This window comes from Schistocerca serialis, chromosome 10 (assembly GCF_023864345.2).
Source record: "Schistocerca serialis cubense isolate TAMUIC-IGC-003099 chromosome 10, iqSchSeri2.2, whole genome shotgun sequence".
Lineage (NCBI taxonomy): Eukaryota > Metazoa > Arthropoda > Insecta > Orthoptera > Acrididae > Schistocerca > Schistocerca serialis.
The window spans coordinates 48,470,490-48,484,467 of NC_064647.1; the positions used below are offsets into that span (position 1 = coordinate 48,470,490).

The following is a 13,978-nucleotide window of genomic DNA, read 5'->3' on the forward strand; positions in this document are numbered from 1 at the left end:
GTGTACCGATGTTACATCGCCGTTACCTTCGCCATTTACCTTGTAGTTTTCCTTGTTGGCCCACCTATAGCGTTTTCATGTGCACAGGTGTAGTGATTAGTGTCCCTTTTTTTATCTGAAACAAATGCTCTGGAATAGATCGTGTTTTCACGAATCTTGCTGCAGGCTGCACTTACGCATGGTGTTCACGACCTATTTACTTTACTCAATATTTGATTCACGGGAAGAATGCCTGGATCATATTAATAACTACATCCCATTCTTTATCAATGACTTTACAATGAATGTTCTTTTGTGAGTTTTTCTTATTAATAAATTAAGTAATTTTCCGACTCAGTGCTACCTCTTCTTTGTAGTGTGGCTAGAGTTGGTGTCGACCCTATCTTTTATATTGATTTCAGTGTCAAATAGCATTTTCTTATTCAAAGTGCGCGTGGGTCTTTTAGCTATCAGGATACATTCAAAGGGCGCTTCATGCTTCTTGCACATAGCGTCCTTTTATTCACGCTCCTTACAGTACTCCAACAGCTACGTACTTTATTTGCTAGACTCAAATCCTTTAACTGTTCCAGACCTCACGCCAGCCTGCGTGAGCTTAAACGCATGCCTTTCGGCTACCTCCTAGTGGCTTGGCTGTCTTGCCAAGTCACAACAAAACGAATCACTTCCCATTGTGAGGACTGCCGCGGCACGCCCGACTAGAAGCGATACGCCCCAGTGCGAGCCTCCGTGCCTTTACGGCGCGCCGGCAACGGGGAGGGCCGCGCCGAACGCACCGTGAAGCGACCGACCTCACGCCAGTAAAACCTACTTTACTGTCAGAAGAAGTTCCATGCGGTGAACGTAGACGTGTTAGTCTCTTGTAGGGAGGTCTGCAGGGAGCCTGTGCTACTGAATCGCGACGCAATTTGAGTGTTGCATCGTCAGTATGCGCGGAAGAGTACTCACATCCGTCGGCCGTCGTAATTTAATTCATGATTTACTACAGAAATCAATATCGCCACGTAATGGCGTCGTTGGCTGCATCGGCTGCTGCGATTGTTGCACTGTAAATTACTAGAATGCAAGTTAATTCAAGGAAGGCGGACATGAAATCGGGGTCACCTCTTACAAATTAAAAGTGGCCAATAATATTAAATCAATTTATTTATTTATTTAACCTGATCAGATTAGGGCCATCAGGCCCTTCCTTACATCGGACCAGTGTTTCACACATGCAGCATTTCACACATCAGAGTTACATCATGACAATAGTTTAAATGAGAAAATTGGATTACTCTAGTGACAATATGAATAAAGAGTAATGACTAAGACTTAATAAAGTAAATTCTGGCAGTATTTTACAACAGGAGCTATACATACAAATTATGGTAAAAGCAATAATAATAACAGTAAAAAAATCAAATAACAATGATAAATATGAGAAAAATTGGCAATAGTAATGAAGATATGTGCAGATGTACATTAATATCTTGGTGTGTAAAGTAGATGTTTACTAGTATAGTGAGTTTTGGGGGAGGGAGATTTAAGGAGAGGGAAAGAGGGAAGGAATGAGGTGAAGTACATTCATGTACAGAGGAAGGCATTACTGTTGCTTAAGCAGATACGTCATTAACAGTTTTTTGAAGCCGTACATGTTTTTAAGTTCTCTAACGTAACAAGGGAGGTTATTCCAGAGTCGGGTTCCCGCTACTGTAAAGGACTTGGAGAAGGTGACTGAGCGATGCAGTGGAGCAGAGAGGATTTTATTATGATGGGAACGTGTGTTTTTGTCATGTTGTTCCGACATAAGCGTTAAGGATGAGGAGAAGTATGAGGGACAGTGTACATTTATAAGGCAGAGTGTATGGAAATCTCTGCGTTTGTCTGCACGCAGCCAGGACAGGCAGATATATCGGACGCAGGCATTCATAACCAGTTCCAGACGTCGCGAATTTTCCTGAGAGAGGCCTTCTAGGATAATATCGCTGTAGTCAATGATTGGGAGTACAAGCGTTTGTACTAATTTCTTTTTCAGATCGAAAGGGAAGAGTTTTTTATATTTTTGTAGGGCATGAAGGGATGCTGATGCTTTTTTACACACTGCAGTTACGTGCTCTGTCCAATTTAGATTTTCATCTATTATTACTCCCAAACTCTTTGGTGAGGGAGAGAAATTAATATTTGTTCCATTTAGGATAAGGGATGGTACGGATTCCCGATGTTTTGGGCTAATGAGCTTTAGAGTGACCAACAAGTACCGCTTGGGTTTCAGATGGGTTTAGTTTTAGTCCTATGTCCCGTGCCCAATTTGACAGTGCATCGAAGTCAGTACTGAAATTTTCAATAGCTTTCTTAAGATTTCTTGGTTTCGCACTTAGATACAACTGAAGGTCATCAGCATACATATGATATTGCAATAGGTCAGAACCGATGACACATCATTGACATACAGAGAGACGAGTATAGGACCTAATACTGAGCCTTGGGGAACGCCTGACACTACCTGCCGCCATTGTGATTTTATATTCCCGGACAGGACGCGTTGCTGACGAGACGTCATGTATGAGCGAAACCATTGCACTGCACTTGGTGAGAAATTTAGACTGCTAAGTTTGGCAAGTAAGATGTCGAAGTCGACAGTATCAAATGCTTTGCTGAAATCTAAGAAGCGAATGATAGTCGCTTCTTGTCTGTCCATGGCAAGTTTCAGGTCAACTGTCACCTTTATCAGAGCGGATGTTGTGCTTCGATGTTTACGGAAACCTGATTGGTATTCGTCTAGTAGGTTGTTAGTAGTTAGGTAGTTGGTGAGCTGGTCATGGACTATATATTCTAAGGCCTTTGATAGTGCAGGAAGAAGGCAGATGGGGCGGTAGTCAGAGGGTGCTGTGGCGATGTACTTTTTAGGCGTGGCTTAATTTGTCCCAGTTTCCAAGTCCCAGGGAAAACACTTGTGATTAATGAATCGTTGAAAATGTCTGTTATAGAGGGCAGTAGTTGATCAATAAGTTTTAATATCTGGATAGTGATGCCATCATGTCCAGTAGATGCTGATCTAATCCGCATTATGGCTTTCTTGACAGTATTGCAAGTGACGTGCTGTAGATAGAATACAGTCGTTCATCCCCATGAAGTAAACAATGATTCTCTTTTTTTTTTTTTTTTTTTTTTTTTTTTTTTTTCTTGCGGTTCAATTGTGGTTGTAGGTAATTTGAAGAATCGGTTTAGTTCTTCAGCTGGGACCATGGGATTTTCCACAACTTTTATTTTGCCTAAACCGAGACTACGGATATTTTTGCACAGGATAGCTGGTCTACATCTATTGTCAGCTAACGTACGGGCATGCCTGAGCTTAGCGATTCTCACTGCTTGACTGACTATGTTTCGTTTCTGCTTGTATACAGTATGATTTTCAGGTGTATGGTGTATCTTGTCCATGGGATTTTCCACAACTTTTGTTTTGCCTAAGCCGAGACTACGGAGATTTTTCCACAGGATAGCTGGTCTACATCTATTGTCAGCTAACGTACGGGCATGCCTGAGCTTAGCGATTCTCACTACTTGACTGACTATGTTTCGTTTCTGCTTGTATACAGTATGATTTTCAGGTGTGGGGTGTATCTTGTATGCTCGATGTGCAGCGTCTCTGAGATTCATGAGCTGTTTTAGTTCATCAGTCAGCCAAGGTGCGGGTTTCCTTTTGACTTTTCTGGTCTTTATCTGCTTAATTAGTACAAATATGCTTACATTTGCCAGCACGCGCAACCAAGACAAGAGACGAAATTAGGACGACTATAAAATTAACAAAAGAGCGTATCTTGTCGTCTCTTTAGATCATTTAGTTGTATTTCTATGCCCTCGAAACTTACACAGAGAAATTATTATAATACGGAGAAAAATATATGTTCGCCTGAGCGGCTAGTGTCCATTTATTATTTAAATTTTAAATGTCCTTTATAAATACTGTTTTTGAAGCCTTCTCTTATTATTTCACTGGGGACGCTACAGAGTGTTAGAGTTAACTGGCTGTTTTGTATCGGAAACAAGGTACTTGACTCCCAGGAGAAGTTCCATACCGTGCGACGGTATGAGTGTACGAGTGTCACAGTAAACTACCTCTTTTCCATCGGAAAGAAGCTACACGACTCCCAGGAGAAACTGCATACGGTGACCGTAGCAACATTAGCCAAAAGGAGGGAGCCTGTGGTACTGAATGGCGACGCAATTTTCGTGTTGTATCGCAATATGAAGGTGACAAGGGTTAAAGTAGACAGGATGTTTTCCATCGCAAAAAAGCTACGTGGCTCCTAGGAGACATTAATACGGTGTCGGTAGCAACTTTAGTCACTTGTAGGGAGGTCGGTAGCAAGCCTGTGGTACTGAATCGCGACGCAATTTGTGTGTTGCATCGTCATTATGAGGGGACGAGAGTTACAGTAAACTGGCGGCTTTCCTTCGGAAACAAGCTACTAGACACCCAGCAAAAATTCCATACAAGAACAGTATCTGCGTTATTCGCTTGGAGAGAGGTCGGCATGCAGGCTGTATATTCAATCGCAACGCAATTTGTGTGATGCATCGTCATTATGAGGGAATGAGGGTCACAGTAAACTAGCTGTTTTCCATCGGAAACAAGCTACTTGATATCCAGGAGAAACTCCACACAGTGAATGTAGCTTCGTTAGACACTTGGAGAGGGGGCGGCATGTAGCCTGAAGTATTCAATCGCGATTCAGTTTGTATGTTGTATCGTCAAAATGAGGAGACGAGGATTACAGTAACCTGGCTTCTTTCCATCGAAAACAAACTACTAGAATCCGAGCAAAATTTCCATACGGTGACAGTAGCCGTGTTATTCGCTTGTAGAGAAGACAGCATGGAGCCTGTAGTATTCAATCGCGATGCAATTTGAGTGTTGCATCTTCAATACGAGGGTACGAAGGCAACAGTAAACTAGCTGTTTTCCAACGGAAACAAGCCACTTGACTCCTGGGAGAAACTCCATACGGTGACCGTAGCCTCGTAGGTAGCTTGGTGAGAGGTAGGAATGGATCCTGAAGTATTCAATCGCGATGCAAATTGTGTGTTGCATCGTCAATGTGAGAGGACGAGGATACAGTAATCTTGCTGTTTTCCACCGCAATCAAGCTATCAGGCTCCCAGCAAAAGTTCCATACGGTTGTCGCTTGCAGAAAAGTCGGCATGGAGCCTGTGGTATACAAACCTGACGCAATTTGGGTGTTGCATCGCGAATATTAGGTGACGAGGGTTACAAAAAACTGGCGGTTTTCCTTCGGACACCAGCTAGTAGACTGCCAGAAAAAGTTGTGTACGGTGACAGTGTCGGCGTTATTCGCTTGGAGAGAAGTCGGCATGGGGACTGTGGTATTGAATCACGACGCGATTTGTATGTTGCATCGTCAATGTGAGGGGACGAAGGTTACAGTAATTTGGCTGCTTTCCATCGGAACCAGCTACTAGCCTCCCAGGAAAAGTTCCACACGGTGACGGTATATGCGTTATTTTCTAGGAGAGAAGTTGGCATAGAGTCGGTAGTATTAAATCGCGCCGCAATTTGTGTGTTACATCGTCATTATGAGGGGACGAGAGTTACAATAAACTGGCTGTTTTCCATCGGAAACAAGCTATTAGACTCCCGGCAATAGTTACATACGATGAGAGTATCTGCGTTATTCGTTGGAGAGAAATCGGCATGCAGTACATAGTATTCAATCGCGACGGAATTTGTGTGTTGCATCGTCAGTCTGAGGGGAAAGTGTTACAGTAGACTGGCTGTTTTCCATCGCTAATAAAGTTACTTGACTGGCAGGAGAAGTTTCATACCTTGACCGTAGCCACGTTAATCGCTTTTAGAGAGGCTGGCAGTGAGCCTGTGGCACTGAATCACGACGCAATTTGTGTGTTGCATCGTTAATATGAGGGGAGGAGGGTTACAGTAATTTGGCTGTTTCCCTTCGGAACCAGCTACTAGACTCCCAGCAATAGTTACACACGGTGACAGTATCTGTTATTCGCTAGGAGAGAAGCTATCATTGAGCCTGTAGTATTCAATTGCGACGCAATTTGTGTGCTGCATAGACAATATGAGGGGACGAGTGTTACAGTAAACTGGCTATTTTCAATCGGAAGCAAGCTACTAGACTCCCAGCAAAAAGTTCCACACGGTGACAATAGCTGCGTTAGTCGCTTGGAGAGAGGTCGGCATGGAGCCTGTGGTATGGAATCGCGACGCAATTTGTGTGTTGCATCGTCAATATGAGGGGACGAGGGTCACAGTAAACTGGCCGTGGTGCAACGGAAACAAGCTTCTATAAATCTAGTAGAGTTGTCATTGCGAACGACACGGAGATGGCGCGTACTCGAACGAGACAGCGTTACCATCACCTGACTGTGAAAACGGCCTCATTGTGGGCCTCCATTTGGCCGGCTGGTCGACTCACACAGTAGCCGTATTTGTAAGGCATTTGGATGTGACAGTGGCCCAGTGTTGGACTGCATGCGAACGTGAGGGCGCGCATTATCGTCGTGAAGGATCTTGTCCTCCACGTCTGATCACCACGTGGAAGGATCGGCGCATTGTGCGCTAAGCACTTGGCGAACCGTTCACATGTGTGCCTGCCACCAGAGATGTAATGGAGTCCACGCAACATTCTGTGTCGTCCATCGTTGGCTGCCGTTAACACCACAACGCATACAATTGGCGCCATGATCAGGAGTGATGCACATGTGGTGAATGGCGGCGCTTGCTTGTAGCGATGACTCACGGTTGTGCACCACTACCCTGCATGGCCACCGTCGGCGCGTTCGGCGGCGACCTGGGGGAGAGGTCCCCCATCCTCCCCTTGTTTTGGAGCGGCACAGCGGTGGTACTCGTGGCGTCACGGTTCGGGGAGCCATTGGGTATGACTTCAGGTGGTGGCTGGTAGTGACTGAGGGAATTATGGCGGCAAAACGGTACCTCATGTGTTACCTCTCATGTAACAGTATCGTGGGCCACTTTTCGACAGGGCAATGCTCGCTCACTCAAGGAACGTGCATCTGTGGACTGTCTGGGTGATGACGAGCTACTTTAGTCGCCATTAATGTCTCCAGATCCGTCCCTGTACGAACATTTGTGGGATCATCTACGACGTTAACTCTGTACCAGTGAGTGTCCAGGATATTGAGAACCAGTTACAACTGCTGTGGACCAGCTCGTCTTGAGAGGAGGATAAGAGGGTGTTATGACAACCTTCCGAACCGAGCCAGCCACAGGAGGTGTGACTTAGTAATCTCACACTGCCAATTTATTTCCAAATTTGACTCTGTCAAGTTTCATTTCGTTACCTGTTCCGCTCCTGGATGCTTCGCTTCTATTGCAAAGAACTGTATTTGTACGAAGTACCGTCCGCTACGCCTTGTTCATCATTTATGATGACGTAGAATCTTTCTCGACTGAAAAAAAAATCTGTGTTCCTCAACAACTGAGGTTTGAGTTCTATGAGGGATGTAAAAACAAGATTGTGCTCGGTAATAGGCGATGAATTTATCACTACCTGTCAGCAGGTTGTTGTGACGAAGTGCTCCTTGGCCCGAGACAAGGCAAAGAGATTCAGACGGACGGCTGCGTAACAGTTTTCAGCTGATTACCCTGAGTGATGGCTCGCACGTATATGGGCAACTGTTGGAGGCCAGCAGGCAGTAACAGATGGTCTCTCGATGCCATCCTGTTGAGTCGCATAGAACGCCAGCCTGTGGTCGACGCGCATAGGAAGCAGCGTCGTGACTGGCAACTTGCCGAGGATCGCTTTATTGTGCAACAACGTCCACTTTACGCTGCATTTCGATTTTACGCGAGGACAGCTGGCGTATCAGTCGAAGGACATAAGGAACTGAGACGCTCTATTAGCAACACTTTTCTCAGGCAACATCCACATATGCCTCTGAATGTACCCACAGAAATACACCATTGTACGACGAGTAGTCCAGCAGATATGACGCCGGAGAGTGAGAAGCGTGAAAAAAGGCCGCATCATGCATGGCGTTTAAGTTTATTGCTTCTTTGCACTCACTCTATCCGCAACACGTTTCACAGTCGGTATCCACATGTGCCGCCGAGTGTGCTGCACAATTATGTCATTGTACCACACATAGTTCAGCAGATTCGACGCCGTGAACATAAATCTGTGTGAAAATGAAACTGCAGGGTGAAATTCTCTAGACACACCGGTGAAATAAGTGTAGAAATAAGCGTGAAATACGTTAAACACAGGGTTATTCACGAAGATATAAGAATATTTTAATATGGTATTCTAGAAGTAGAACTAAAGAAAAAAGATCATATAATCATAGGTCCGCAAATAGTTACGGAGTTATGCCTAGTAGACGTTTTTGCCTGAAATTTAGCAACTTCGCTAATATGAAACCATCGCAAAACTTTACGAGGTTAAAGTAAAGCATGATTTCCATTTATTTTGTTATTGGTCTGGTGAATCGAATAAAACATGTCCCAGACGGGTATCTGCAGTAGTTTTTCAGAACATCCAGAGAAGCAAAGATTATTATACAAGTAAATTTCTTTACTTTCCATTAAGAATGTAGAAAGTTTGTCAGTGTTGGCAACCGATAGTGAGACAATTTTGAACATTTACTGTGAATGTATTGTGAAATTGTATGTGCACTATACTACTCCCTTAACACTGAGCTTCGTTTTTTCCGGTGTAACATGAATTCACTTGTGCTATGTTATTAATAAAATTAGATTATCTGACACATTCATAGTTACAGTTAACATTATTACCATCAACTTTCCAAAATTAAGTTCTCTACAACTTCTGATGAAAGTTTTGTGCAATTGTCTGGAATTTAAAAAGCAAATTGTGGCAAGTAGTTAATAAATTAATAATTAAAAGTAATTAAATAATTAAAAAATTTAAGAAATGACTTCTTTGTTTCTCTGGATCTTGTGGGAAAATACTGCAGATACACGTCTGGGACATGTTTTATTAGAGTCACCACATCAACAACAACAAAATAAATGGAAATCTTGCTTTACTTTAACCTCATAAAGTTTTGCAATGGCTTCATATCAGCGAAGTTGCTACATTTCACGAAAAACTTTTATTAACCATAACTAAACATTTGCGAACCTATGTTCGTATGAACTTTTTTCTTTAGTTTTACTTGTACAATAACATATTAAAATATTTGCATATCTTCGTGAATAGCCCTGTATGTGTAAAATGTGACAATGAGCGAATATGAGCAAGTCCACAGATAAAAAGCTCACCATAGACACCTGGAACGATTTAAATGAAATTTGGTAGACATATTAGTTACAATCAGAAAAGAAATACTTTAGGGGTAAATATCGCCAGCCTCCTATTGGGGTGAGTGTGAGAAAATGAAGTGGCAGCACGAAAAGATGGACAGAAAGCGAAGGGAAAGGAGGATGGATGTAGGCACAGATAGGACATGGACAGAGATAAGGGGAGGGGGAAATAGAGAGAGGGGAGGGGAGGAGATGATTAGAGAAAAGAAAGAGTAGATGATGGACACAGACAAGGGGGAAGGAAGAGATGGGCAGACAGATGAGGGAGCAGGACACAAACAGATAGAGGAGAAGGACTAGAGCAAGGGATGGACAGAGAGACGGAGGGTGAACAGGGAGAGATGGAGAAGGAGACTAGCAAAGAGAGGGGAAGGAGGACACAAACAGATAGAGGAGAAGGACTAAATGGGCAGAGCAACGGATGGACAGAGACACGGAGGATGAACAGAGAGAGATGGAGAAGGAGACTGGCAAAGAGAGGGGAAGGATGAGATGGAATTAGAGGGGGGAGAGGAGGTGGTCAGGATGTGAAGGAGCAGATAGAAGGGGGAGCGGTAGATTGACAGAGAAAGGGGGAGGAAGAGATGGACAGTGAGAGGGGCAGGAGGAGACAGTTGGAGAGTGAGGCGTGGAGGAAGTGGACGGAGCAGGGGTTTGCGGAGATTGACAGAGGCAGGGAGGTTTGGAGGTGATGGACAGAGAGGATGGTTAGATGGAGGAGGGAAGAGTGGAGTATAAAGGGAGAGGAAATGGGCAGAGAGATGGGGGAGGGGGGGAGGATAGAGAGAGGGGGAAAGAGGAGATGGACAGAGAGTGGAGAACGAGGATATGGACAGAGAGAGGAGCAGGTGGATTAGTCGAAGACTGGAATAAATAAATGAATACCCAGAGAACGCCGGAGTTCTCAGCTGTAATAAGAACTGGGTAACTCGATTATTTGCGCCTTGCAGTTGTGTAAACGGCTCTTGCCTAGTTGATGTGCTCTGTTCTCTGTGACAACTGAATATCTCTCAGAATTTACTGTTGAGACTCCAAATTAATTTCGACAAATGTATTTATTAAGCCAGAAGGTATTTCGCTGTTATAAAGAGGATCTGTCGTAATATGAATTTTCAATGATGAGATAACTATAATGTTATAAGTAGATACCTTGAGTTACCTAGTTGTAATACTTCAGTAGTGTACAATGTTGGGATATTTAAGTGGTCCCTGCGTCAATAACACACTCTACATTGTCAAAGACGTTATTTTCCTCCATTATGCCGTAAAGAATGAAAAAAATCAGGTGCGTATGCTTGATTTCTAAATTCTCGTGTAGCGTTAGTTTGGTGGCTACGAGTTCCAGAGGGAAAAGAAGAGTGGAACTGTTCTACGGCATTTAGAGTTCGATGCTGGTATGTATTACAATATTCTTCTGAAGTACCTTAGTTTTGAAACACATTGGATTCCTTTATGTCTCTCTTCTGTTTTCTGTATACACTAAATAATAACATTAAAAATAATCATTCTAGTTTTTTGATATGCTTGTTAAATTAAATAGTGAGGAATATTTTAATTATAAAATCGGCAATTTTATAAAACATGTAGCTGTCGTTCTGTAGGTAGCATTGATCCTTTGTATGTCCTGGACCAGAAGCAGCCACTTTACCTTCTGCTTTGCGTGCCTGTGATGACAATCTTAATTCAGATTCGTCATCTGATATCTCTCCTGCTATTTACGAGTACCAACCATCATACGAGTATGATGATGAACCAGATGAAGACCCTCAAAAGTGGGCGGGTGTTTCATTTTTAAGCATTTAAAGCCAGCTGATGCTAACGAAGTTAAACAGGAGTCCATGGAGAGAGCCCTTTAAACGATAGAATTGAGAAGACTTGTAAGAAATTCTTTGAAGAATAAGCAACTCTAGGGAAAAATTGGAATATCCAGAACAATGGGGGAAAAGGTTTCCAACATAACACAGCAGTGGAAAGAATCCTACGTTTCATCCAGTGAAGTGCATGCTCCAGGAGCATGAAAGAGTCTTGTCGAGACAAATGTTCAAATGCGTGTGTATTCTTGTGGGACCAAACTAGTGAGGTCATCGGTCAGTAGACTTACACACTAATTAAACTAACTTACGCTAAGAACAACATACATACCCATGCCCGAGGGAGGACTCGAACCTTCGGCGGGAGGGACTGCGCAAACCGTGACAAGGCGCCTCAAACCGCGCGGCCACTCCGCGCTGCCCTTGTCGACACAACTGCAGAAGGAAGTGTTATATAAAGGTAACACATTCATGGGGAGCATTTGTGAAAGGTATTATAGAGACTTAAGAGAGGTAAAGGAACTTTATTCACAGTAACACAGACGAGATCTTTAGAAAATGGAAATGAGGGTGTGACATCGTTGGCTGGGAAGCCCCATCCGGGGAAGTTCGGCCCTCAAGAGCAAGTCTTATTTCAGTCGACGCCACAGTGGGCGACTTGCGCGCCGGTGATGAGGATGAAATGATGACGACGACAACACAACACCCAGTCCCCATCTCCAACACGGCCGGGAATCGAATCCGGGCCCGCTTGCATGGCAGGCGTGCGCGTACCATCCGGCTAAAGAGTCGGACGAGATCTTTAGAAAGACTCGAATACTAGTGGATTGAAAAAGAAGTGTTTCATTCTTACCTCCTTCTTGCCAAAGAGAATGAATCCGAGTTTGTAAGAACATGTTTTTAATGCATTTGGATTCCTTAAGGTGGTGTGGATACAGCGATGAAGAAACTAACATTAGAAAACACTAGTGAAGAAGTGGATGGTGTGAGGAATTACCCTGAATGTTTTCCAGTTGTAGAATTGTTGTTTGGATTCCTTAAGGTGGTGTGGATACAGCGATGAAGAAACTAACATTAGAAAACACTAGTGAAGAAGTGGATGGTGTGAGGAATTACCCTGAATGTTTTCCAGTTGTAGAATCGCACAACTGTCGCTCTAGTACGACATGAAATTCCTAAGTTCTTAACGATATCACACTCACGTACTTCCCGTACAAATCTGCGTGTACAAACTTCAAATCTCTGTACACATCCATTCTGCATCCAACAACAGGTAGAGTGATTTGATATCCCTTTGCAAGTCAGTGCTTTACTCAATACGATTGAAGTATCGCCCATGTTACATCCTACTACATCAGGGAGATGCGGAAGGATGTGAATCATCGTCTGAAGGGGCTATGAATGAGTTCTGACCATGACAGCTGTTTTTTCAAATTTTGTGGTATGTAGAAGCGAATGAATAACAGTGTATACTCTGGAGATCTGACATTGTAATGTATTATAAAAACAATTCTTGCCTCGTTCAACATTACTATACATTTCTTTGCAAATAAATATGTTTAAGATAGCACGTGTTTTATTTGGGAAATCATCAGCAGGTAACTCGTCATCTAGACCACTGCAACGAGTACATATCTCCTTTTTTAGTGAAAAGAAATAAATTTTGAAAGGACCTTCAGCCTAAAAGTACTGACCTTTTCAAACTAAATGAGCACACCAGATCGAAAACCCGCAACTGCCTAGTGATTACCGACCAATTAGTATACTGCCTGCTGTTTCCAAAGCACTTGAATATATCGTTCATGATCAAATCACTGAACACCTGCATGGATTCAGCCTATATAACAAATTTCAATCCGGTTTCCCTAAACATCATAGCACAAACACTGCTCTAATTAATGTAACTGATGACCTGAAGTATGCCATCCACAGTCGAAAAGCAACAATATTGACGCTACTAGATTTCAGCAAAGCTTTTGATACTGTTAACTTTGGCATATTGCTCAGAAAATTGCATCAGCTTAATTTCTCAGATAGTGCAATGAGATGGTTTGAAAGCTACTTAAAATACATACAGCATTGTGTTGTCTGCATAATGAAAAATCTTCCTGGAAACATGTCTCCTCGGGAGCGCCACAAGGATCAGTGTTAAGACCACTTTCGTTTTCTTTATATATCAACGATATTTCGTCGGTTCTGTCCTCTTGTAAATATCATTCCTATGCGGATGACCTCGAGCTCTACCTAAGCGTCAGACCTGAAGATATACACACTGCAATCGCTCAGATGAATGATGATCTGTCCTTAGTAGCGGCCGGCCGCAGTGGCCGTGCGGTTCTGGGCGCTACAGTTTGGAGCCGAACGACCGCTCCGATCGCAGGTTCGAATCCTGCCTCGGGCATGGATGTGTATGAGGTCCTTAGGTTAGTTAGGTTTAAGTAGTTCTAAGTTCTAGGCGACTGATGACCTCAGAAGTTAAGTCGCATAGTGCTCAGAGCCATTTGAACCATTTTGAACCTTAGTAGTAACATGGGCGAAAAACCTGGGGCTTAAACTAAATGTAAAAGACCCAAGTAATCTTAATAGCGCATCAGAGATTAATAAGTTCAGATTTCCGCGAACGGCTGCCTCCTATTCTGCTCGACGGTATTCCAATGCCATATCAGAAAACAGTTAAGAACTTTGGCGTAACTTTGGAAGAGCATCCCAACTGGACAGAGAATACAGTCGCAGTGTGCCGGAAGACGTCCGCTTGTCTCGATGCTCTCAAAAAGGTTCGGAACGTATTTCCACAGGACTTGAAACGCCAGCTCGTGCAAGCACTCGTTCTACCGAACCTCCACTATTGTGATGT

General features: G+C 43.3%; 1 protein-coding gene across 1 annotated transcript in view; it reads right to left on the minus strand.

Moving 5' to 3' along the window:
- Nucleotides 1-7,628: 7,628 nt before the first annotated feature.
- Nucleotides 7,629-13,978, minus strand: part of LOC126425218 (ice-structuring glycoprotein-like) — a 35,027-nt gene continuing 28,677 nt past the window's right edge. The window contains exon 4 of the mRNA XM_050088174.1: nucleotides 7,629-7,789. Within this exon, the coding sequence (XP_049944131.1) occupies nucleotides 7,629-7,789 (161 nt within the window). The remainder of the gene's footprint in view (nucleotides 7,790-13,978) is intronic.